This window comes from Heteronotia binoei, chromosome 16 (genome assembly GCF_032191835.1).
Source record: "Heteronotia binoei isolate CCM8104 ecotype False Entrance Well chromosome 16, APGP_CSIRO_Hbin_v1, whole genome shotgun sequence".
NCBI classification, from domain to species: domain Eukaryota; kingdom Metazoa; phylum Chordata; class Lepidosauria; order Squamata; family Gekkonidae; genus Heteronotia; species Heteronotia binoei.
Window position 1 is genome coordinate 9,533,281 of NC_083238.1, and position 27,101 is coordinate 9,560,381.

General features: G+C 44.6%; 1 protein-coding gene across 1 annotated transcript in view; it reads left to right on the forward strand.

The window, feature by feature from the left end:
* The window catches only part of ARHGAP15 (Rho GTPase activating protein 15), an 884,620-nt gene that overhangs the window by 503,046 nt on the left and 354,473 nt on the right, over positions 1-27,101 (forward strand). The window contains 1 exon segment of the mRNA XM_060257451.1: positions 12,313-12,325. Within this exon segment, the coding sequence (XP_060113434.1) occupies positions 12,313-12,325 (13 nt within the window).

Below are 27,101 nucleotides of genomic sequence, written 5' to 3' on the forward strand. Positions count from 1 at the left end.
CGTTAAATGTTCTAATCTTATAATGTTCCTAATTTTGTACTTATTTAGACTTCAATAAACTGTTTAAAAAACAATTGCAAACAAAAGAACAGTAGTCTGTATGTATAGCAGAAGATTTCAATGCAAGAAAAGGTCAAAGCGATGAGGAATTATAAAAAAAAAAAACAGTAATCAAAGGGAAATACATGGACCCAGAGAGAAGTTTGGCAGAAGTTGATTGCAGCATCAAAGATGAATGATTCAGCTTGTTTCTGGAGGAATGTAATGGGAAGATTAAGTACCCAACCAGCTGCCTTAAATTCTTGCATACCCATGAATGCATGGGAAACATTTTAGAGACTTTTTTGCATTAGGCCAGGAGGGCCCATGGGTAGCTGCTGATGGTTTGGTTGGGGTTTCCAAGTGGCCACCAGTATCTGTCTCAGAAATTAGCAACCTTATCTTTTGTCTGAAGTCAAGCAAAGTCCCATGTGGCAATAATATTACTGCAGATTTATTAAAAGCAAATTTGGGCTGGTGGGCTCCAGTCTTTGCTTCATTATTCACCTGGACTGATTTTACAGCCGACATCCCAAAGGACTGCGGACTGGCCATAATTATTCCAATATTTTAAAAAGGTTCTAGGTCCAAACCAGCCAATTATCACCCTATCAATTTATGGTTATTAGTAAATTATTTGCAAGCCATCTGCACAGGAAGTTATTGAACTGGATAGAAAATATACTAGATATTTTTTCTATTTGAAAATTCTCATTTGTCAGCTATATGAAAACACATCATTAAGGGTTAACTGTAACCATGCTGGGCATCTGTCAGCTCCTATCCCGACTTACAAAAGAACCCACTTTGTTCTTCTATGTAAATTCATTGGTTAACTGTTTGTCTGACCCTAGTTTTCATCCCCCTTCACTGGCCTCTAGACCATGTTCAGTTTTAGTTCATACTGATGATGCACTCCTGCAGTCCCATACTTGTTTAGGTTTAAAGATTATGTTGACAGCCCTTGCAACATACTGCAATAATGAACATCTAACATTTAATTACAGTAAATCCAAAATAATTGTGTTTAATAGAAGATCTAATTAATGGGAATGTTGATTAATGGGAATGTTATGAGCAGATGACGTGTTTTAAACATTTAGGTGTCTTTCCCTCCCATTCTTTTGCGTCTTGGCACACTGAAATCAAGAATGTGGTTGGAAATGCCCAGGGAAGTGTCCCTTCTCTGGGGGAGGGAGGGATCATACCATTTCCTTCAGCTAATGTGCAAAGGTTATTTCTCAGTTGTTGTATGGCTTTCAGCTATGCACGTGTGCTAATTACAGTCTAAGTTGTGCAGTCTAAATTCCTGGGAGCCGTACTAGCAGTCCCTCACTGTGTTCCCAACACACTCTTGAGTTTAGATGCAGGTTTAATAACCCTGGAAGCTCATGCATGGATACATAGAACTGATTTCTGGTTAAAGCTTATTTTGTCATCCTGTAGGTCTGGCACCCCTGACATTAACACATACCTTTGAATCAAAATGGAAACAATCCTTCTCAGAGAATTTACAGTCCATTGGATATTCTCCCAGCAGTTTAATAACCTTGGGGTTCTCAAAGGTAAATCAGAAATTAAAGAATCTGGCATACTGAACTCAAACACTACCTAAGTTTCACTGCAAAATACCATCACCTTAATTTTCCAGAATTTTCCATTTCTCAAGTATTTATGCCCCTGAGCTACCGAGGAAGTTGAAGCATGTATTGCTACAATGGCCATTTTATAATGACCTCCATTGCACTTTTATTCTGCTTATTCAGGAAGAGCGATGGTACATCACCTAGATGACCTTAAGTCTGGAACCTAGAGTGTGAACACAATTGCAAGATTCTGTGCAGCCACCAGAGTCTATAATGCAGAGGGATTAATATTTCCTAGTTTTGCATATATATATAGATTGTTATCCAATCCATCGATTCTGGCTCAAAATCCTGGACCCAGCATCAAGATTCAGGCCGTTTTCCCACTGACCTTACTCCGGAGCGACATCCCTCTTCACCGCACAGCGTCTGCACGGATTTCCCACCAACTGCTGCGCACAACCAGGAAGAGCCGCGGCTTTTGCGTCGCAGATGTAAACTGGTTTTTAGCGGTTTACATCTGCGACGCAAAAGCCGCAGCACTTCCTGGTTGTGCGCAGCAGCTGGTGGGAAATCCGTGCAGACGCTGCGCAGTGAAGAGGGACGTCGCTCCGGAGTAAGGTCAGTGGGAAAACGGCCCCAGTCTTTTGATATTGAGAGAGGACAACAAGAAATAGATTTTGGACAGCAATGATTTTTTCAAACACATGCATGCAGTTCACAGACAAGTTGAAGTTGTTGGCATCCTGGATCAGTAATTAGTTCAGTAAACTTTCAGGGACACACCTCTTCTACAACCTGAGGTTCAACTCAGTGTTTGTGCCTCCTTGAAACTTTGCCCTGCAGCATGCTGCGAAAGGGGAAATGTGTGGATTTTAGGTGCAGTAAACAAAGAATATTAATAATCATGAGACTGAGTCAAGGAGCTCTACAGACACTGAAGACTGGAAGATAATTCATACATTACAAAGGAGCAGGGGAGTACAGTCAGTGGTGGGATTCAGCCGGTTCGCACCAGTTCTATAGAACCGATACCTAAAGTTCTATTGGTTCTGAGAACCGTTTGTTGGCTGGGGGGAGGGGGGGAGAAACTGCGGCAAGGAGCGTGGCGAGCTGCAAGTCCGGGTCCTTCTGAGCCCAAATCGGAGGAGCAGCTAAGGCTCAAAGGACCCAGATACACCCCCAGAGGATCGCGGTAAACGGCAGTCTGACCTTCTGCATGCTTACTCGAAAGTAAGCCACACGGGATTCAAGGGGAGTTACTTTTAAGTAAACGCGACTAGCGGCGCAGCCGGGCAATCTAGCTGCTAGGCGCGTCAGGCTAGGTCCCAGCGAGTTCTGTAGGGCTTACTTAGGAGTAAAAGCGCACCGGTTTGCAGCCTAAATGCGCCCTGGACAGCTACAATCCTATGCTGTTGCTAAGAAATCCCATTGAGGTTTGCTCCGAACTCTGCATTCAGCAATGTTTACTCCCGAGTAAGTCCGGACTGCTCCCAAACCTCCCTGGCTGATTCTGCAGCCGCGTAGAAGACACAAAGAAGCAAACACGCAGCGCGGGGATGGGGGGGGGGGGCGAGAAAGGAAGGTGGAATGATAGTTTGGAAATTGGTTTCGCCCCAGCCCACCTGTCCCTGCCACTCAACCCTCCTCCTCCTGGCAAAGATCGTACTCCCGTCTTACTTCTTAAATCACATATTACATTGAGCACCAACTCCCCACCCCTGCCGAGCTGGGAGGTGTAAAGACTCTGGAGGGGGAGGGAGATGTCACGTGGGAACAGCCCGGCCGGGGACGACAGCAGTCGCTTTTCAAAGGAAATTGCCTGGCTGGCCACTTGGGCGCATTTCAATATATGGAAATGACCAGCGGCTTGTGCAATAAATCAACACTCAAGACTTTTGGTCATTTTTTCCCTCCTCTCTGTCCTTCAGTTTTCTCATTCTTTCTTTCCTGGGCACATCAGCAAGCCATTGCATCACCGATTCCCCGATTCTCTATTAATTTCCCTCGTCTTTCCTTATTAGTGTCATCATCATCAATAGCAGCTAGCTCAAGCATTATAGCAATTTGGTCCCCAAACAAGCGGGACTTTTGTGTAACTTGTTATTTCAGATGGCGAATATTGTGTAGTTAGACATCCCCTTTTTTGTTAGATTGATTGCAAACTTAAGACGCAAAAGGAGTCCTCCAAAAACTGCAGGAAAGTTTTTTTGTTTGCTTGTTTAGAAAATGCTTTTTAAAAAGCATTGTGTGCGTTGGCCCCATGCATATGAGGTCTTGGAAGTTTTTTTAAAGACCTGAGGTTTGGAATTGTTTTGCATTTTTGCAATCCCTACGCGGAAAAGGTGTAGTATATTGGCGTATGCAACCAGGCAATGCTATCAGTAGGAAAAGGATGAGAAATAAGCGTGCACGCAATTTCTTGCCCAAAGGGGACTTCACTTTAGCTTAGTCAGAATTTTTCAACTCCAGCCCCTCCCCCATTTTACATAGCTTTGCCTTTCTTGTACAACGTTCTGTGAAACGTTAGCCACCATTTACCCAATTAAATGCCTGATCCTAGAGTGTTTGCATGCCTCACTGCTGTAATTTGCTTCCCGGAAAACATGCATAGGATAACCTAACAGTGCATAGTAGGAGTCAAGCAGCACCTTTAAGACCAACTAAGTTTTATTCAGAATGTAAGCTTTGTTGGTTTTAAAGGTGAAACTTGACTCCTACTTTGTTCTACAGCTTCAGACCAACACAGCTGCCCACCTGGTTCTAAAAGTGCATGTTTCCTTGGAAGTAAATTCCACTGAAGGGTGGGGCGGGGTGTCAACTCTAAAATTTGCAGGGGAGAGTAGGGGAATATCAGTTCTGTTACTTACAACACCAGTACTTGAAATCTGTTTACACATTCAGCTGCAAATTGGCAGGTGCTGAAAAAAGTAGAAAGATGGTCCAGACCAAAGATCTGAAGTCCAAAATCCAGTTTCTTGCAGAGGTCAGCAAGATCTCATCTTGAAGCTCCAAACAGAACAGGCCCCACCCCTACCCAGAGTCTGCTAATCAGAATTTAGAGTCTCATTTAACTATTGTTGCTAACAGCTATTAATAGAACTATCATCCATGGATTAGTCTAGTTCCCATTCAAAAGCAACTAGTGGCAATCACTTTATTTTGTGACAATCAATTCCATGTTTATTATGCTTTTGGCTCTCCATCCTGAGTCTACCAAACATCGATTTCATTGGACATCCCACATTCCTGTGTTATGAGAGGGTATTGAATAATTTCTCTCTGTCCTGTACAGGCCATGCACCAATTTTATGAACTTCTGGCATGCCTCTTCCCCACTTAGTAATGATGTAGGTGCATGTGTGAATCAGACTTCAAGTGTGTGAATTGAATCCATTCAAAAGTGTAGCATTTGAGATAATGTAACATGGTGTTCACCCTGACCACCATGGCCCAGGCTAGTCTGATGTCGTCAAATCTCAGAAGCTAAGTATGGTCAGCCATGGTTAGTGCTTGAATGGGAGACCACCAAGGAAGTCCAGGGTCATTATGCAGAAGTAGGCAGTGGCCCAGCTAGCCTGATCTTATCAGATCTCAGAAGCTAAGCAGGGCTGGCCTTGGCTAGTATTTGGAAGGGCGACCTCCAAGGAATGCCAGGGTCCTGATGCAGAGGGAGTGGCAAACTGCCTCTGAAACATCTCTTGATTAAAAAACAAGTCTATCTTGTCACCTAGTGGTGCATAATGCTAAAAGAGCTAGAACTTCTGGCTGCCAGACAATCTTAGGATTTCCTGGCTATACTACACACAATGCATCATCATCATCTGGCAGTGTGGTAATATTACCAGATCCTAAGATTGTCTGGCAGTCAAAATTCTAGCTCTTGTAGCATTATGCACCACTATGTAGTGAGCTAGACTTTTTTAAAGGCAAGAGACATTTCAGAGGCAGTTTGCAGTTGCTGCCTCTGCGTCATGCCCCTGGTATTCCTTGGAGGTTGCCCTTCCAAATACTAACCAAGGCCAGCCCTGCTTAGCTTCCAAAAACTGACAAGATGGGGCTATCCTGGGCTATCCAGGGCAGGGCAGGGAGTGGGACATAAATGAAGTAAACAAATAAACAGGCATTTTAAAGTGTATAAATGCAAGGATTGATCACATTTTTTACTTCACCCTTTGTCCAAGGAGTTCAGGGTAACCACATATGGTTCTCCCCTAGTCCATTTCACACTCAGGACAACTTTTTGAGGTAGATTAGGCTGAGAGATAGTGACTTGGCACAAGATTACCCAGTGGCAAATCACCTCTATTCATCAGTTGGTTGTGTAAGATCCTTGACCATTTTGGGGATACTCTTCATGTCTCCCAGTTCAAGGGGAGCCTCCAGTTTGCAGACTTTTCTCGTCATTGGTGTATCTTGAATTAAGCCTGTATCAAATTCCAGCTTTCCAGCTGGTAGGAAAATACCCTGATGTGGTAATTTTGATATCCACTTGATTGAGTAGGTCCATCATTCCCAAGCATTTTTGTACGTATACCGGTAATTTAAGTAAGCAATCTGATTTCCATTTAACACAGGACATAATTAGGGCTGTCACCCGATTAAAGAAATTTTAATCAATCTTACACATTTTAATCTATCCATTTAATGTGAGAGATATGTGGAGTATGCCCCAATGTAATTTTTTTCCTCTACTGCAGCTGTAGAAAGCTCTGAATTTGATTCAAACATTGAACAAGTTGTCTTAACCTCTTTTACTGTTCTTATTGCAGTATTTAATGCGTGAATTATTAAACTACCTTTCAGTATATCTTTTGGTATAGTTAAAATGGTCATTAGGACATAGAACCTGTTGTTAATTTATTTGAATCCCACCACTGAGTACAGTTGTATCTGCAACCATATGCAAAATAGGATGTTGTGTATGCTAAGAACATGCATGGCAAGATTCATGAACTCCAGAAGTCAATAGGCAGAGAAGCCTAACTTTGTTTGGGATTACAGCACAAGAGTTTCACCGTTCATAGTAACAGAGAAACAAATCACTTTCATCTTTGCTTTGGCATGACATATGGAAGACACAAGACAGAATGAGGAAGTCCATCTCGGGTGGCAGATTTGAGAAGTACTGATAAAATCCAGCAAATTGTCAACAATATAGTTACTATTATTGGTTTGCATCTGTGAGTTTCTGTTTCAAGTTTCCTGTCTCCAAGGTCCAGCAGTGCAGGGGCTATTTGGAGGGAGGAGGGAGATGAGAAAGTCATCCTCCACTAGCAGATATCTTTTCATCCACAGAACTGCTCCAATGGATTAAAGCTCATATGAATGAACTTGACTTTTGAGACGCCAGCAAATAGATCATGTTATTTCTAAGTAACTTGTTCACAAATTAGGAGAAAGACTTTTTTAAAAACACTGAAAGTATGGATTAACAGTAGCATAAAACTATGAATATTTACTTCTAGTAAGATTCTCTGCTAATTTTCCTAATGCATTGTGTTTCATAAGTCTAGTGGGTTAGTTGTGTTAGTCTCTTGCAGCCAACCCCCCCACCCCCCAAAAAAAAATTAGCAGAGGAGTCTTGTAGCATCTTACAGAGAGAGGGAGATAGATGTTTAAGATTTAAACTGTAAGCCACTACAAAAGCTTGAATTAGCTGGTTTGGTGGGATGATTTTTAAAAATAAAGTAACTGGTAATAAATAAAATATCTCAGCAGGCAGGAATTGGTTCATTTATGCAAATAGGCCCACTCTGTACCCTGAATGAACACAATTTCTTTTGCTTTCTATAAATTAGAGTAGGTTTTCTTCCCAATGTTTTATGTATCACGTTATGTTAGCATAAATCAGTCACCAGATCTACATGCAATATTCACAGGGTTTTCCGGCAATTCACTTTTCATCATAAAGGTGGTATAATAGAGAGTAACACAGCCCTTGTTCTCAGTAGAAGGTAAATCTGTGTCTGCACCACTTCTAATGGCAGGTGGGTTTTTTCATGATCAAATGTTCCTTGATACAAAACCGATACATACACTCCAGCCTCAAATAGAAAATTAGGAATCATGGAGAAAGTTCAGAACCCTTCTTCCTCCTAATATGTAGCTTTCTAACTTGAGGAGGGAAATTGTATGTAAGTGTGTTCAGCCATCTGAGAATAACTGAAAAGGTATCGTCTAGAACAGGCCTACTTCTTGAGTTGGTGCTAGCCATGGTCACCTTAGTAATGTCCACGAGCTTGATCCCAGTTATCCTGGCTAGCTTACCACACAATTAACAGCTTGGGTGACTGGCCTATTCAGCTGAGCAGGAAAACGCTGGAGGAGTAGACTTGGTTATGAAACATCCTGACTGAGAAATCAGTTAGCCATAGTTTTGGAATGGATGAGGGCTAACAAACTGAAACTTAATCCCTACCCAAGGAGATGCTACTAGTGGAAGGAAGGTCTAACCTGGGAAATGTGTTAAACCAGGGGTGTCAAACTCATTTGTTATGAGGGCCGGATCTGACACAAATGAGACCTTGTTGGGCCGGGCCATGTCGGACCGGGTCGTGTGTGTTCCTAGCAGAGATAGAAACTTTATAAAGGACAAAGACAAGCAAAATTAATTATTTTTTTTTAGAAAGTAAACTAAAATATGCTTAAAACATTAGTACTTGTTGGTCTTAAAGGTACTTTCTTTGTATCTCTCCCATGGGATCTAGGGAACTGGGCAAAGGAAGCTCTGGCTCCTTCACTCCTTCCCCAGGAGACCAGGATGGAGAGGAGCCTCAGCCAATAGAAGGAAGAGATTGCAGTGTTATCTCCTGTATGGTAACCCTACATTGAGTGTATCTTTGTTCTGTTGTGCTTCATGCATAACAGTATAATTATAGTATTTCTCATAAAGAAAGACTGTCCAGAGTCATACTCATAATGCTTTAGGTTTACCTGTGTTGTTACCAGGGGTCATTTTGTAGAAAAAGAGGTGCTGGAGCTCATTAGCATTTGCATAAGCCATACACCCCTGACATCACCAGAAGGTGTACTAAATTATATCAGCTCAGCATCAACTTTAACATGCTTCTTGAATTATAATTGTCATAATAAAACTTTACTCCCATCATACTTTTAAAATTACTTTTTCCTATATGGCCACACAGTGGCATGATGAAGATTTCCATCTGCCTGCATTATATGTTTTGGTTATTTTCCCATTTTTTTGTGGGCAAAAATATTAGAAGGTTTGTCAAATCTTAGAGTTCAGCAAAATTCTTACAGGGGGTATAAACAATGGAGCCCAGAAGCAAGTATTTTTTTTTGGGGGGGGGGGCAGATAAGAAAGAGTACAATAAAATTTAGAGGTTCTGGAGCTCCGCTCCTGTGAGCTCCTGCCTAAAATGAGGCCTGGTTGTTACCTTTGACTTCTAAGCAAGGTAGAACTGTGACAACTGGTCTGAACTTTAATCTTTCTTGCGTAATCTCAGACATGATTTTCTTCTGTCTCACTTGCATATTGTTTCCTGTTTTACTGGTTGCCAATATACTTGTACAATGTTAAGTGTCACTCTGTCACATATTTCAAGGCTAATTAAGATAAATGCTGATTATATGTCAGAATTGATTTGTGAAAACAACTAAGATTTGGCATGTTTTCTAGTATGTAGAAGGCTCTTGTTTTGTAGGGTATTGACACCTATGTGCTCTTGTGTTCCTAGGTACAAGTACTAATTATAGTCGGTGAATAGATAAAGGCAAGAAGGAGGCAAGGTACAGCCTGTGAATAAATGCCTTTTCCACTTTGAGTTATAAAATGTTTTTTTTCTCTCTGAGCCAAGAAAAGGCAAGCCAATTAAATTGCATTTCCAGCCTCAACTCAGCCACCTTTTTAGACCGGTTCTCCACCAGCCATGAGGGGAGAAAGTATCTCAGTTACTTCAGGGGAAGTGGGACCCCAGGTGACCCAGGAGAGGGAGGGCCACCCTGTCTCAAACCTTGAGGGAGGGGTCCCCCAAGAGAGGGGAGGGTGCAGTTCCACCCAGATGCAACAGAAGGCTGGGGATTTTGTTTGTGTAGAAGTGGATCTATTTTTCTTCAGTGAAATGCAGACTGAGGAGACAGTGGAAGAGGGTGACAATTTCGTAGGAGTTCATAATGGCAGTGTTGGCTCTGAGGAGCAAATAGCTGAATGCTTGGGGGAACTGGACAGGTTCCTGGAGAAGATCCACAGCAACCCTAGTCTGGAACCACTTTGCCAAGTAGCTGTGGATCAAGAAGAAGAAGAAGAAGAAAAAGAAGAAGATATTGGATTTATACCCCTCCCTCCACTCCGAAGAGTCTCAGAGCGGCTCACAATCTCCTTTACCTTCCTCCCCCACAACAGACACCCTGTGAGGTGGGTGGGGCTGGAGAGGGCTCTCACAGCAGCTGCCCTTTCAAGGACAACTCCTACCAGAGATAAGGCTGACCCAAGGCCATGCTAGCAGGTGCAAGTGGAGGAGTGGGGAATCAAACCTGGCTCTCCCAGATAAGAGTCCACACACTTAACCACTACACCAAACTGGCTCTCCAAGAAGGGAGATATTCTGATACTCTCTTTGAGCAGGGCAGACAGGTGTCCTGGGAAGCAGTCCAACAGCTTATGGTTCCTGAGAAATACAGGAAAAGTTTCATGGAGTTGGCACATGACATTTCATGTGCAGGGCAGCTGGGAATCAACAAGTCTAGGCCAAAGCTTCTATTAAATTATTTTAATAGCACAGGATGTGGGAGATTGTTGTACGTTTGATAAGACATTGTAAGAGAGATGGCAAGAGTGGCTACAAGGTGAGAGCACCTGTGCAGTCTCTTCCTTTCATGGGAGATTGGGAGGAAGGTCAGAGGACTGCTGAATCTTGAAAGGGAGAGGTGGGAAGAAAAGATTCCTAAGGGTAAGAAGTCAATACATTGTGTGATATATTTTAGTGAGTGGCTAAAAAAAGATGGTGAATGTTGTGAGGGAGAATCTGGCTAAGGCCGTGGTGAATCAGAACAGTTGGCATTATTAAAATAGTTAGGTCTCGGTATTTTGAGCTGGGTGACAAGTGATGGCTTTTCTGCCTTTACACACTGAGAAGCAGAAAGTTGAATAGGGAGGACCTCTTGTGCTTGTGGACTGGCTAGGCAATCACAGGTATACTGTCTCTATGGAAAGGTCAGGGGAAAAGACCAAGGATGTTCACGTGAACAGGTGGAAACTTTATCTTGAAAGGGATATGTTAATGCTGAGTGCAACTGAGAAGGAAAGAGGAGATGAGGAGCCAGATGAATGTTATATAGATGTTTTGGGTCAGTTTTCTGAACCAACTCAGTAGGAGAAGCTGGAGTGGCCAGGAAGTTGATCAGTTCAGGGCAGAGAGAGAATCTTTTAAATTTTGCATCAGTTTGAGACTGGTTTCAGGAAGGAACCAGGGACAATGGATTTTGCTAGGCATGGAATAGATGCTCGGTCTCACCTGCCTGTCAGGTGGCCCCCTTATAGACTACAGGGTAAAGGCTGTTGGTGTGACAAGGTGACCACTTTAATAGTCTCCCCTCTATAAAGCGATCATCCTGCTGTTGTCTCAGTTTTCAAATATTTCCCTTCAGAAATGGCAAGTTAGGTACACTTACAGATTTAAACAGTATTTTAATTTATTTGAACAAACTGGCAGGGAAGGAAATGGATATTTACATAGTGTTTGGGATTTGGAATTGATAGAAAGATATGTATGATCACAGAACTGCCTCTTATATTGCTCTATGGAAAGGTCAGGTGTTATAATGCTTTTTCTTAGTTATTCCTTGTTCTAGATTTCCTTTTGAACTTCACATTTGTAGTCACACAGTCTGGAGACTGTACTCAGCTTTATCCCTTTGTGTAAGACTAGGGTTTTACAACTAGACCCTTTTCTCTGGCAAGGTAGTAATTATCTTCTCTTTAAGATCAATAACCTAGGCTTTTGGCATGTTTAGGACTTTTCAATGCCACTTCAAACCATTTGCCAAATCCATATCTTACAAAATGACAGTCTTTCAACACTGGATATTAAGTTTAAAACTGGAAAACTTATTTCCCTCTCAAGTTGTGTTTCTTTGTTTCACACACAGAGACTGTTTATACTATTGGACCAGTCTCCCCAGAGCCTCTCTTTTTTCCAAAGCCACACCACACTGAATCTGAAACAGACTATGCTTTTTAGACTCTTCTCACACTAGAGAGTCTCTCAAGCCACCAGTCCATTCTCCACCCACTCTATAACTTTCCAAGTCCTTCTCCAACTGCCTATCATCCCCTTCTTGACAGTTAGCTGCAGTTTTGCAATCGGTGCAAATGAGCTGTCAGTTATCCAAGCAGCACTGTCTATAAGCATGCCTTTGCTGGCTGTCCATTACAATTGGCAAATGGAATTAGAGGAAGAAGCTAGAGTTAAATCTGCCTTCATGATTCCAGATGGTTTGTATGAGGTTATTGTGTTGCATTTTTGACTTAAGAATACAGGTGCATCTTTTCAGATTCTGGCAAATAACTTACAGAATTGCATGTCCAGAGACTTCCGGTTTCGGCGACGTGACATTAGAAGCGCCTTGGACCGGCACATTTTGAGCCGCTTCTAAATCAGGCATTTGAGGGGTCCCACACGAAGGGGGACTCGGTTCTGGGACCCTTCCTGGGTCCCAGAAGGCAAGGAGCTTGAGTGGTTGAATGGGGGATGCAGTGGAGGCAGCTGCATTCTGATCCCGCTCGCTTCTAGCCTCGCTGCCCTGATCGCCATTCTTAAATGGCAAGAGGGTTGACTGCCAGTTTCTTTTCCCCACATTCTGACTCAAGAGATTCTTCAATGGCAACACAAGCTGCATCGCTATTATTAGAACTGTAAGTGTCTTCTCTCTTTTATGTTGACTTTTAAGGCATCTTCATTGACAAGCAGGAAAACGGAGAACTGAGGCTGAAGCAGAACTCAAGTGGAGGCAAAACTTAGAGAGAGTGGGGCGGGGGAAACCCTCTCCCCCTCTCCTTCAAGGCTTTCAAAAGTTTCTGCTATTTTGGGGTTTCTTCCCAAAAGACAAATAAGAGACAATATTAGGACTGTTGTAAATACTGTAGAATATTATGAAAGACATCCAGAAAAAAAAAGTTGCATTATTCTTTGCAGATTCAGAGAAAGCATTTGACAATTTAAACTGGGACTTTATGTTTGCTGTAATGAAAAAGATGGAGCTGGGAGAAAGCTTTATAAGAATGACAAAAGCAATATACTCTGAACAAAGGGCAAGGTTGTGTGTTAATGCAGATCTCACAGAAGAAATGAAAATTAATAAAGGTCCAGACAAGGTTGTCCACTTTCGCCATTGTTGTTTATAATGACTCTTGAAATTTTATTGATACACATTCAAGAAGAAAAAGATATAGAAGGTTTACGAATAAAAAGATGTACTTACAAATATAGAGCATTTGCTGATGATATAATGTTTATAAATAAAACCCCCATACAAGTTACACCTTTGTTGTTAATGAAAATACAGGAATATGGGGAGTTGGCGGGACTTTCTATAAATAGAGAAAAATCAAAAATTTTGTGTAAAAATATGCAGTTGAATAGACAACAAGAATTACAAAGATTAACAGGCTGTGAAGTTACCTCTAAGGTAAAGTACCTAGGGGTGGAGATAACAATGAAAAACATTGATCTGTTTAAAAATAATTATGAGAAGTTATGGCATAAAATGGATGAAGATATGCTAAAATGGAACAAGTTTAATTTGTCATTGCTGGGTAGAATAGCTACAATAAAAATGAATATTCTACCAAGGATAATGTTTCAAACTATTCCTATTGTGAAGGATGCCAAACAATTTGATAAATGGCGTAGGAAAATTTCAGAATTTGTGTGGGCCGGGAAGAAGCCAAGGATTAAAATGAAAATTCTTTCAGATGCAAAAGAGATAGGGAGATTTCAACTACCAGATTTAAAATTATATCATGAAGCAGTTTGTTTAGTATGGATGAAAGAATGGATAACGCTGTTAAACAAAAAACTTTTAGTGTTGGAAGGCCACGGAAATAAATTTGGCTGGCACGCATATTTGTATTATGGAAAAAAGAGGATAGATGGTCTTTTCTCTCACTATTATATAAGGAGCAACTTATTAAATACATGGATAAAATATAAGAAATATGGAGATGAGAGAAGACCTTTATGGATTGTGCCAGCTGAAGTGATAAAGATAACGGATAAGACAGGCGAAGAAAAGTGGCTGTCATATAATCAATTATTAAAAATACAAAGTGGGAAAATAGAACTGAAGACTGCTGAAGAATTGAATCATAAATATGATTGGTTTCAAATGCCACAAATAAATAGCTTGGTGGAGAATGACATCAAAACTGAAGGAATAAGGAAAGAACAAACAGAAATGGAAAAAGTACTGCTTGGAGACAATGAGAAATTAATTTCAAAAGTATATAAATTACTTTTACAATGGTCTACAGAAGATGAAGTAGTGAAATCTCAAATGATAAAATGGGCAATCAATGTAAATAAAGAAATAAAGATGGAATCTTGGGAATATTTGTAGAAGAACTCTATGAAGCTCGCAACATGTCAAAGTATTAAAGAAAACTGTTTTAAGATGATGTATAGATGGTATATGACTCCTAAAAAATTAGCAAAGATGAATAACAAGATCCAGACAGGTGTTGGAAATGTAAAAAGCATGAAGGTTCTTTCTACCACATGTGGTGGACTTGTGAAAGAGCTAAAAAGTTTTGGCAGATGATCCAGCAAGAGATTTCTAATATCTTGGGATATGAGTTTAACAAAGTTGCAGAGACTTTTCTGTTGGGATTACAAATGGAAAAATTTCCAAAAGAAGATAGAACTTTAATTTGGTACTTGCTCTCAGCTGCTAGGACATTGTATGCGTAGTTGTGGAAGCAAGAAAAAATACCAGAGAAATGGGACTGGATTATAAAAGTTATGTCATGGAGTAAAATGGACAAATTATCAAGAATATTAAGAGACTATGATTTAGAACTTTTTAAGTTGGAGTGGAAGAAATTCAGAAGATACGTAGAAAAAGAGTGGAAAATAAAGGGACACTGGACAATCTTTGATAATGATTAAGTTTTTAAAATAAGAGTATAACTTTTGGTTCTTTAATAGTTAAGGGTACCTTTAATATTTGTTTTTCCTTAAGTAAATAACACTGGCGGGGGTCAAGTAACGGGAGGAGGAGTGGGGGAAAAGTAAGATATGGGGTAGATAATTTTTTTCTTTTTTAAGTTGTAAGATATAGGTATAGTTTTGCTACCATATGTTACTAATAAAATTGTTTATAACCACAAAAAGTTTCTGCTATTTTGATGATCTGCTAATACTTGCATGCGGAGAAGCACAGCAATTTCTAGATACAGAAGGGACTTGATGGCTGGACCTAATTACGCTGTTTTAAACTAACGTCTGGGGGAAAAGATTTGACTTTGGGAAAGTTGTGTGTAAACATATGTGGATGTGAAGGCAGTTGGTTTAAGAAGTAATTTGCAGCTTAAACTGAAGTGCTCTGAATAAACTTATATGAGCCCCAATTCGACTCTTAAAATCTAGTGGATATTGTATATTAATCTATAAAACGTAAAAGGATTCTTGGTTGAAAGAAGAACATTTGTACCATTTTTAAAGTGGATTATAATTCCTTGCTGTTGGATTTTATGGATATAACCTTTTAATTTTGTTGGTTTTTCTTTTTTTTCTTTCTTCTCAATTTTTGGTTTGAATATTTTTGTTATGGTTTGAATATCTTTGATCTTGGATTTAATTTTTTTATTTGTCCTTTCTTTGCACATCAAAGTTGGAGTCTTTTTTATTGTTACTGGTTTTTCCTCCTTTTTGCTGGGACTGCTTGGTTTTACCTTCCCCTTGGATTATTGGTTTAATTTTTAATTTTTAATCTTTGATTTTATTTTTGGGATTATAAATAGGGCATTCAGCCCTGGATTATAAATTTATACTCTGAAGCTGTTGAAAGACTTGCTAGTGACTTGGACTGCAAGTGCACTTCCATTGACAGAGGACTGGCTATAGCGAATTGTGTTTGTTGTAGCGAACTGAATTGTTGTGGTTTGGTGGTATTAACTGTGTTTTCCTAAAAAATCTTTGTTTATTATCCGTTAGACCATTGTTTGGGGTATGACAAACTGTTGATAGAAACTAGAAGGCTGTTTTCCTTTCAAAACTATTTCATAGTAAGGACACTGTCTGGCAGAGTTTAGTTTATCTGTTATAAACAGGATTACTGTGTTCCAAAACAAATTTTGAAGAGGCAACATAAAGCTTTGGTGGCTGTGAATGTATTTTATTTAATAAGAATGGAAAATAAAGCTGCAATTGGTTTTAAAGAAACAGTAAAGAAAAAAGAAAATCAAGAATGAAAGCCACCAATAACTTCACCTAGTGCTCCATCCGGCCCAGGGAAATTTACAACTATGCAACTTTTTGTCGACAAGAAGACTGTATCCCCCACCCTTAGATCCCACTCTGGGGAGTGTTTTTTGTCAAACTGCTTTTTGTAGGCTTTTTTCGCTTCCTCCAGGTTTTCCTGAATACCCTTCCAGCCTTCACGAAGGCCCTCCCACCATTGTTGGCATGATGTTGGTTCGGACGGGCTGGCAGGGAGGGTGAGTGTGGGAAACGGCTTGCCTTCGTAACCATTGATGATCTGAAAAGGAGAGGTTTTGGTAGAGCTATGGAGGCTATTGTTGTAGCCATATTCCGCAAAAGGGAGGAGGTCCACCCAGTTGGACTGTTGGAAATTAATGAAACAGCGGAGGTATTGTTCTAGAAGACTATTAACCCTCTCTGTCTGTCCGTCCGATTGGGGGTGGTAGGCAGAGCTCAGTCCTTGCTCAATGCCGGCAAGTTTGCAGAACTCCCGCCAGAAGTTGGCAACGAACTGCGTCCCGCGGTCGCTAATGACCTTGTCTGGGAATGAGTGTAGGCGTACAATGTGGGTGAAAAAGAGCTGGGCGAGTTTTTTGGCCGTGGGTAGTTGTTTGCACGGGATAAAGTGGGCTTGCTTTGAAAATGTGTCAACTACAACCAAGATGACCGTCTTGCCCTGTGAAGGCGGGAGTTCGACAATGAAGTCCATGGAGACTACCGACCAAGGCCGGGTGGCTGTAGGGAGGGGAACCAGGTGGCCCGGGGGTTTGCCGCCCCTTCGTTTTGCCATGAGGCAGGTGGGACATGAGAGAACGAATTCCGATACATCTTTTTTAATTTTAGGCCACCAAAACTGGCGGGTGAGCAAGTTGAGAGTTTTGACATAGCCAAAGTGGCCGGCCAGGCGACTAGAATGGCAGTGTTCCAAGACTTCCTTTCTGAGGGGAGTGGGCACATAGATCTTTTCATTGTGCAGCCAGAGACCGTTTTCGGCTTTGACTAAGTTGGGTGGGCGGTCAGTCTCCTGGCTATAGACTGAGAGAAAACGAGGCAGCAGGTCTGAATCCGGAGGGCTGGTCTGCCTGCCGGAACGGGTGGTGACTCCCCCCGAAATGGCTGAGGGGGAAATTAGTGAGTCCACCACCTCCTCCCGGAGACTGTCGTGTTGCGGCATGCGAGAGAGGGCATCCGCCAAAAAGTTCTTTGAGCCAGGGATGTGTTTCAACACAAAGTCGAATTTAGCAAAGAAGCCTGCCCACCGGATTTGTTTTGCAGTCATTTTGCGGCGCCCCGTGAGGGCTTCGAGGTTTTTGTGATCGGTCCAGATTTCGAAGGGGACTCTCGCTCCCTCTAGCCAGGAGCGCCAGGTTTTAAGGGCAAACATGACTGCAAACGCCTCCTTGTCCCAGACTGACCAATTTCTTTGTTCATTGGAAAATTTCCTTGAGATATAGGCACACGGCCGGAGCACCCCATTCTCCCCTCTTTGCATTAATATGGCTCCTACTGCGGCGTCGGAGGCGTCGCATTGGACCACGAAGGGTTTTAGTTCGTCGGGATGAGCCAACACGGGTTCGGAGGGGAAGAGGCGTTTCAGTTCAGTGAAAGCCTTTTGGCAGTCAGGTGTCCACGTTAGGCGCGCGCCTGGCTTTTTCGCCTCGTCACCCTTCCCTTTGGTTTTGAGGAGTTCCGTGAGGGGGAGCATGACTGTAGCGAACCCCTTAATAAAGTCGCGGTAAAAGTTGGCGAACCCGATAAAACTTTGTAATTGTTTGCGGGTTCGAGGGGGTTCCCAGTCCAGCACCGCTTGGACCTTTGCGGGGTCCATTGACAATCCCTCCCCCGACACTCGGAAACCCAGGTAGTCCAGTTCTGTTTTATGAAACTCGCATTTTGACAATTTGGCATACAGTTTGTGTTTACAAAGGGTGCTTAACACTTTTCTAACCAGTGGCACATGAGATTTTAGATCTTGTGAATAGATAATGATGTCATCAAGGTACACCACCACCCCCTTAAAGAGGAAGTCCCGCAGCACTTCATTGATAAAGTTCATGAATACACCAGGGGCCCCTTGCAGTCCGAAGGGCATAACTAAGTACTCAAACTGTCCCAGAGGGGTGTTGAAGGCTGTCTTCCACTCGTCACCCTCCTTGATGCGGACGCGGAAGTACGCGTCTCGGAGGTCAAGCTTGGTAAATACTTTTCCCTTTGCTACGGTGTTCAACAAGTCTTTTATCAACGGGATCGGGTAGGCGTTGGACATGGAAATCCCGTTTATCGCACGAAAATCTGTGCAAAGTCTAAGAGACCCGTCCTTTTTCTTTCGGAATAGGACGGGGGCGGCATGGGGGGCTGTGGCCGGTCGTATAAAGCCGCGTTTAAGATTTTTGTCCAAAAACTTTCGGAGTTCTGCTTTCTCCGCCCAACCCATGGAGTATAGTTTCGCTTTGGGAAGCTGGTGCCCTGGGATCAGCTCAATAGCACAGTCCGTAGGGCGGTGGGGCGGTAGCTCGTCCGCTTCTTTCTCGCTAAACGCTAATCTTAGGTCCCTATACTCCTTGGGGATTGTGGCGACTTCCTCGAGTGTGAGGCAAGCCCGCATGTTTTGGGGGGGAGCGTGCGGCCCCCATTCGGGGCGCCAGTGGTGGTGCTCGCACCTCCAATCGGGGAACCGGACGATTTGTTCCTCCCACCTTATGTCTGGTTGGTGGCGGGTGAGCCAAGCCGAGCCTACCACCACGTCGAAAGAGCAAGAGGGGGCAATTACGAAAGTCTCAATCCCCCAATGTTCCTCGGTTCCTACCGGGACCGCCTGAGTCTCAAGTGTACAGGGCTCCCCCCTCATGGGCCCCCCGTCCATCTGCTGGAATTGCATCGGTTGTGGCAGGGGCGAGGTGGCTAATCCCAACGCCTCGACTAGGCGGGGGGTGATCAGGTCTCTGTTACACCCTGAGTCAATTAGTGCTCGGGCGTGCATGAATCTCTTTAGGTTGGGGTTAAGGAGGGTAACGGCCATAAATAGTAAACCCCCCGAGGCTCTCACCGTTAGGAGTGCCGGCTGTTGTTGGACCTGCTTTGCGGCACCCATTAAAGCAGGTCGCTGTCGTTTCCCGCCGACTCGGTGTCGTCCGACTCCTCGGTTGATTCTTCCACAGTCGCCAGGTCGGTGGTAAAATCCTCGTCAGTCGCCAAGGAAGTGGCGACGGAGCCCCGACTGGGCTCCTTCGAGCGGCTGCTCTTCTTCTTTTTCGGCCCCGGGGCGGTCGGCTTCGCCGTGGGTGGGGTGGTCCCCGCTTTCACTGGGCAGTTGGCGGCGAGATGATCCGGGTCTCCGCATCTGAAGCACTTGCGGGCGGGGGACGGAGTCGAGGTTGCCGGGGTCTTCCGCCCTTCGGTTTTAGTCGGGGTGTGTTTGGCCCCCTTCTTTGCCAACTGCTGCCGCCGCATCCCTACGTGTTGGAGGTTGGTCTCCACTTCTCCGGCCAGTTGGATCCACCCGACCAGCGTGTCGGGTCTCCCTTGGCTGTAGCAGCGGTCGAGGATGTTCGGGTTCAAGCCATTGATAAACGCAGTGTATTTCATGACCTCGTTCCATCCCCTCGCTGCTGCGCAGTAGCCCAGGAACTCGGTGGCATACTCGTGAGTGGAGCGGTTGCCCTGTTCTATGCGCTGAAGGGCGGCGACCACCTTCTCCTCCCGTAGAGGGTCGCCATACTGGCGGAGCATCGCGTGCAGGAACCCCGCCACGGTAGCTAGTTCGGGCTTTCTTCCCATGAAGAGCCCCACGTACCACTTGCGGGCCGGGCCTCTCAGTCGGGACGCGATGTGGTACACTCGGCTGGCCTCGGTCGGGTAATCGGCACCCCAGTGGGTGAAGAACGTGTCGCACTGTATTGTAAAGTACTCCACGTCCTCGGGATTCCCGTCGAAAGTAATCTTCAACTCTCTTCCCCGACCCTCGGCCCCCCCCGGGGCTCGGGGTGCTGCCGGCGGTGGCGCTGGGCCCGGTAGGGCCGGCAGGATCGGGGCGGGTGGCGCCGGTGGCGCCGGAACGGCCGGAGCCGGCGGGGCCGGGGCCGGCGGAGCTGGTGGGGCTGGGGCAGGCGGTGCCGGTGGCGCCGGGGCGGCCGGAGCCGGCGGGGCTGGGGCCGGCGGAGCCGGCGGAGCCGCGAGCGGTTGCCCCAGCGGCAGCCCTCCAGCAGGGACCCCCAGGACCGCAGTTTGCAAGGTGCGGAGCTGGTCGTAAATTGCGCCCAGGTTCTGCTGCATCTCTTCGGCCATCGACACGTGGGACCGATGCACGTCGTCGTGGATCTCCCGCACCCAGTCGAATAAGTCGTTGCGGAGGGTCCGGAGTTGGTCGTCTCCCCCTCGGGGCTCCGGGCCCTCTGCCTGGTCGTCGTCGCCGTCTTCGGCTCCCCCTTCGCCCAACATGCTTCTGTACCGTTGCTCCGCGGCGTCGATCGCTGCCGTAGACTTCCGCGGGCTCCAGGTTCGCGGGGCGGGGAACGCGTCGACCGAGAAAGGTGCTGGGACCTTAATTTTGCGCCGAACCCCCGTCACTTTCGGGTCGAGCGGCGGGTCCTCCATTGGGGTGGTGGGCTCTCCGTCGTCTGGAACTTTTGCCGCCATCGGGCCAAGCCTCCAGTACAGATAAGCCACGAAACAATGGGATCACTGTTATAATGTCAGAACTTAAGAACTTCAAACGGATCCCATACTTGGTTACAAAGCTAGGATTTTATTAGAAAGAACTAAGCACTGGAAGAGGCAAGATAACAGTGATGGCGAGAGCCAGCACCAACTCAATTTTATACACGTAAAGCAAACATCTCACAAAGCCACAATTCACACCGTTACAGGCACATCTGTCTTCTCACCATCACTATCAGTAGAGAGGATGCCTCCCTACTCCGAAGGCCATGCTGTTCGGCTTCAAAGGGTCCTAGTGTGAGAATGTGCAGAGACATAACATAACTCATTCTACAGCCCCAAATATTTTGGATACCAGTGGGGCAAGGTTAATTACTATTCAAGCACTTTGGGTTAAACAAGGGTTACAACATGGAGTCGGTTTGGTTCAGTAACAAAGCCGCTCTGAGTCACAGTAAGAGTACAATACAGCATTGGTTGCATTATAAGGAATCAGCAGTAAAGATACAAGTTCTGACAGAGACATGAAAGAGATGCAAAATACCTTATTGACTGCCATTGCACAACTGACTAGTAAAGTAGAAAATATTGGTGAACAGATGGCAGAGATCAAACAAGAGCTTTTGGAGAATAGCAAGCAGACAGCAGAGACCAACAAAGCCTTAAAAGTATTAGATGTCCAGGTAACAGAGAATATACAAAAGGTGGAACATCTGGAAAAAGAACAGAACATACATGAATCTAGATGCTTGCAGCTGGAAGTGGAGAAAGCTGCCTATATGTTGAGGTTTCAAAACATACCAGAAGAGAAAATTGAAGATTTGCAGAAAATACTAAGTGAAGCCTCGACTGATACTCTACAGGTGACTCCTCAAAGGATGGAAGAAGAGTTTGATCATGTAAGATGAGTGCCATCAAGTTATACAAGACAGAACAAATTACCTAGCAAAGTGCACTTGAAACTAACAATAAAGAAGACCTGAGAGGATATTTTGAAGCAAGCAAGAGACAAACCTGTGATGATAGCTGGAAACATGGTGAAAATGAAGATCCCCGTGGTGCAGAGTGTTAAAGCTGCAGTACTGCAGTCCCAAGCTCTGCTCACGACCTGAGTTCGATCCCCGGTGGAAGCTGGGTTTTTGTCAGACATTGTAACTGGCCTTTATTTCTATGGTAGATAGACATGCTTGCTTGACATGACTAACCCCATTTTGTAGGCTGTTATATTCTATGCCCTTCTACTAACCCTGGGAACAGAGACATGCATTTCAAACAAGAGCAGTTGTTAACCGCAAGGGAGGAATTTCTCACTTGGTACAAAGAACATCTGGGGCCTTTGAAGCTAGCATGCCCCAAGGTAACCAGCAGGGTTCCTTCCCTGAGAAAGAGATAAGGGAGTATCAACTGTCTCTTAGAGTGTGAGAATGGTTTTATTGTTATGCCTCCATATACTGTACAAAAGCACAAGGCTTGGCCTTGGAAAGTATCAAACTCAATCTGCTTCTACACCAGACCGCTCGTTCTCAAATAAATGGATTAATTTTGAAACAAAAATGATTTGTTCTTATTTGAAGTTCCAACATCTGACAGTTTTCAGGTAGCAGGCTCGAGGTCGACTCAGCCTTCCATCCTTCTGAGGTCAGTAAAATGAGTACCCAGCTTGCTGGGGGGGGGGGGGGATGCAGATGACTGGGGAAGGAAATGGCAAACCACCCCATAAAAAGTCTGCTGTGAAAACGCTGTGAAAGCAACGTCACCCCAGAGTTGGAAACGACTGGTGCTTGCACAGGGGACCTTTCCTTTTCTGACATGAGCATGACCCTTCCCTTAGGAAAGGCTTACCAGGGCTAAAGACAGAAATTACACGCATCCAGGGCTCATTTCAGAGCAGGAGCTCCTTTGCCTATTAGGCCACACTCCCTTAATGTAGCCAATCCTCCAAGAGCTTACAGTAGGCACTGTAATAAGAGCCCTGTAAGCTCTTGGAAGATTGGTTACATGGGGGGGGGGTGATCTAATATTCAAAGGAGCTCCTCCTACAAAATGAACCCTACACACATCATTAAGTAACTCATGAATGTGTGCCCCCCCAATATAAACATTCCAGAAAGCAGTCTAACCTAAACACAAGCTCTGTCTTCTGAGACAAGTTCTATATTCTAAGATATTAGGGAATGGGAAAGCTTCCTGGCTACACCCTCAAAATCTCCAGGCTCCACCCCAAAGTCCCCAGATATTTCCTGAGCTGGTCCTGGCAACCCTAGCCCAGATAGACTACTATGGGACTGGAATGATGATCCCTCCAAGAAGCAGAATCATTCTGGGATAGGCTTCCCAATCCCCTGCCCTGGGCAGCGGACCCCCTGATTTGGAGCCTCCTTCCCTGCTCGCCAAAAATCTGGAAGCAGGGGAAAAATGGCGGCCCTTCCCTTCCCACCCAGCCCTGATCGCAGCAGCCTCTCCTCACCCCTTCCCTTACTTTCCCACCCAGCCCCATTGCAGCAGCTTCTCCTTGCCCCTTCCCTTCCCACCCAGCCCCGATCGTAGCAGCTTCTCCTCGCCCCTTCCCTTACTTTCCCACTCAGCCCCATCGCAGCAGCTTCTCCTTGCCCCTTCCCTTCCCACCCAGCCCTGATCGCAGCAGCCTCTCCTCACCCCTTCCCTTACTTTCCCACCCAGCCCCATCACAGCAGCTTCTCCTCGCCCCTTCCCTTCCCACCCAGCCCCGATCGTAGTAGCTTCTCCTCGCCCCTTCCCTTACTTTCCCACTCAGCCCCATCGCAGCAGCTTCTCCTTGCCCCTTCCCTTCCCACCCAGCCCTGATGGCAGCAGCTTCTCCTCACCCCTTCCCTTCCCACCCAGCCCCATCACAGCAGCTGCTCCTCACCCCTTCCCTTCCCACCCAGCCCCGATCGTAGCAGCTTCTCCTCACCCCTTCCCTTACTTTCCCACTCAGCCCCATTGCAGCAGCTTCTCCTTGCCCCTTCCCTTACTTTCCCACCCAGCCCCATCGCAGCAGCTTCTCCTTGCCCCTTCCCTTCCCACCCAGCCCTGATCGTAGCAGCTTCTCCTTGCCCCTTCCCTTACTTTCCCACCCAGCCCCATCGCAGCAGCTTCTCCTTGCCCCTTCCCTTCCCACCCAGACCCGATCGTAGCATCTTCTCCTCACCCCTTCCCTTACTTTCCCACCCAGCCCCATCGCAGCAGCTTCTCCTTGCCCCTTCCCTTCCCACCCAGCCCCATCACAACAGCATCTCCTCGCCCCTTCCCTTCCCTTCCCACCCAGCCCCGATGGCAGCAGCTTCTCCTCACCCCTTCCCTTCCCCTTCAGCAGACCTCCTGAGAGTGCAGCCCCTCTGTTTGTTTTGCTTTCCTTTTGGACGAGTGAGTGTGTGTGTAAAAGAGCCGCGTAGCCCCTGTACTTTCCAGACCTGGTTGTGGAGGCACCAGAGACTCCTGCTTTGTTCTACTGCTTCAGACCAACACGGCTGCCCATTTGCACCAGAGACAGTTAAGTGTGTGTGAGTGAGAGAGAGAAAACGGGGGGGAGGGGAGGGAACTCTATTATTCCTTATGGAGACTTATTCGCATAGGAAATAATGGAAAATTGATCCGTGGGTATCTGGGGGCTCGGGGGGTGTTGAGGTTAAGACACCAGATTTGCAGCATAGTATCCAGTACCTCTCCCCAAAATAATCCCCAAGTTTCAAAAAGATTGGACCAGGCAGTCCAATTCTATGAGCCCCAAAAGTAGGTGCCCCTATCCTTCATTATTTCCTATGGAGGAAAGGGATTTAAAAGATGTGTGGCCCCTTTAAATGTGATGGCCAGAACTCCCTTGAAGTTCAGTTATACTTGTCACAACCTTGCTCCTGGCTCCGCCCCAATGTTTCTTGGCTTCACCCCCAAAGTCCCCAGATATTTCTTGAATTGGACTTGGCAACCCTATTCTGGGAATTGAATGAAATGAGGCCCCCAGAGTGAAATTCCATTCCCAGAACACCGCTGCTGCTTCCAGCGGCTGCCATTCCACTCTGTGCCTTGTCATTCCAGTCCCAGAACACAGATTCTATTGCTAGAGACTGTCATTCTGCTCTGGGGGCTGTCATTCCAGTCCCAGAGCACTGTTTCTATTGCCAGAAACGGAGTAGTCTGTCTGGGTCCAGAGATCTTAATGGAAAATCCATTCTGCATTTTCTTTACAAGTTTGCAATCTTAGAACTTCCTGCCAAAGTAGGCAAAGACATGGCAGAGGGAGCTGGGAACTTTGGCAGCCTAGAGATTCACAGGGTGAAGACAAGAAAGGGGGGGGGGGAGGAGGGGGAAGAAAAGAGCCACAGGTCAGATTAAAGCCCTCAGTGGACAGGTTCCAACCTGTGGGCCATAAGTTTGACACCCCCAGTTTAGATGAAAGGGTTTTGCAGTCACTTTAGGATATTCTATATTATAAATAGTAATTTATGAACTTTGCTGCATTGCTGTATTACTTGACTCTTGTTCCACAGCTGTACATTTTCTTAGGTTCCTTGGATAACAGAAATGTTGGTTCACTGTCCTTTTAGAATTCTTTGAGCCATCTGTGTCTAGATAAACATTACCTGATTTTTTTCTAACCTGACCTGGGTTAGCTGATCAGTCTTTTGTTATATTGTTGTTGATGATAATAATTTTCCATGAAGGGGCTGCAAATTAGGAAATAAGCAGTGCCATCCTAGCCACTGGCATCAGTGGGTCTAGAAGAATGCAATTCTGCTTAGGGTTGTATTAAAGCACTCCAAACTACATGAATCAACCATTTGGAAATCATTGGTTTAAAGCAAGTACTTTGCAATCAATCTGGGATTTTTTATCCTCTGAATAATTTGTTGTCAAACACAAAACTTGCTTATACAGTTTATACTTCAAGATCATTTAACTGGAGACATACAGTTAGTTAGAAATTTGCTGGATTCTAGAAATAACAGGCTCAAAAAGACATATTTTAGTTGACTGACAGAGCAATCCCATGCTGAGCTACTGCAATGAGTTTAGTGAGAAACAGGCTTCAATTGCAGTAATTTGGCATAGAACTGCTCTGTAAACTGGGAAAACAGCAGAACTCCCCCCCCCCCAACAAATTAGGCAATAAGAATATGTACTTCTTGAACATAGGCACACGCTAAAAGAACTGAAAATGTACACGTTTGTGCATTCCTCGGACTAACTTGAGCAAAAATTCTTCTTTAAAAGGAGTATCTATGATGAAACATAAATGCCTTGAGATTTACAGTAATCTTTTTTTATTATTATTATAGCACCTTAATGTCATCCCACTAGCAATGCTCATATTTTGTTAATCCTTTCTTTTAGGATGCATTGCATGCTGTAATTTTGGGAATCATAATGAACTGAGAGACAGTGCTCTAATGTATTTCAGTTAGGAAAGCAGCACTTGAAAGAAATTGGCTTTGCTATACACATGATGTGAAACAATCAATAGTGCTTTAGTCTGACAAGTACTGTCAATATCCATTGTCACAGTTCAGAAAGTCATTAATGGATAGTTCTTCAAAAACCAATGCTCTCAACACATGTCCAAAGTACTGAGATAACATTGTACTGGGCAGGAATTAATCACAGGTGGTAAACCCATGGGGTTTCAGATAAATGTTTTGTAAATTGTGAAATAAAGTTCTTCAGGAAGAACGTACATTCCTGCTTTACTGAAGAAAGGAGCGTGAAAGAAAATGCCCAGAACAATGTTCCAACATGCTAGATTTGAACTTAATCTTAGTGGCCTTATTCTATTTTATTCTAAAATTAGTGGCCGCCACCACACAACCAGGCCATGGTTTTCCTAAGTAGACACTGCTGCGGGAGGAGCAGGGAAGCTGAAGACAAGAGATGGAGATAAACATAGGTTTTACTGTTGGATGGGAAGGAGAGAAGGAAGCAGGAAAAGGAAAGAGACTATGGGGGCTTTCAGGAAAGGAAAAGAGGAAATAGTGCAGAAGGGGAATATGAGATACCCCTGCAAGTCCTTGTCATGTTCTTAATTCTGATCAGTGAGCATCTTCTGGTTTACCTACACTGAAATCCTAAATGAAATTATACCCTTCTATGTAGGCTTGAAACTCAACATCAAAAAAACTAAGATCATGGCATCTGGCCCCATCAAACCTTGGCAAATAGAAGGGGAAGACATGGAAGTAGTGACAGACTTCACATTTATGGGATCCAAGATCACTGCAGATGGTGACTGTAGCCATGAAATTAAAAGACATTTGCTCCTTGGGAGGGCAGCTATGGCAAACCTGGGCAGTATAATAAAAAGTAGAGGCATCACCCTGCCAACAAAAGTCCGTATACTTAAAGCAATGGTATTCCCAGTAGTAAT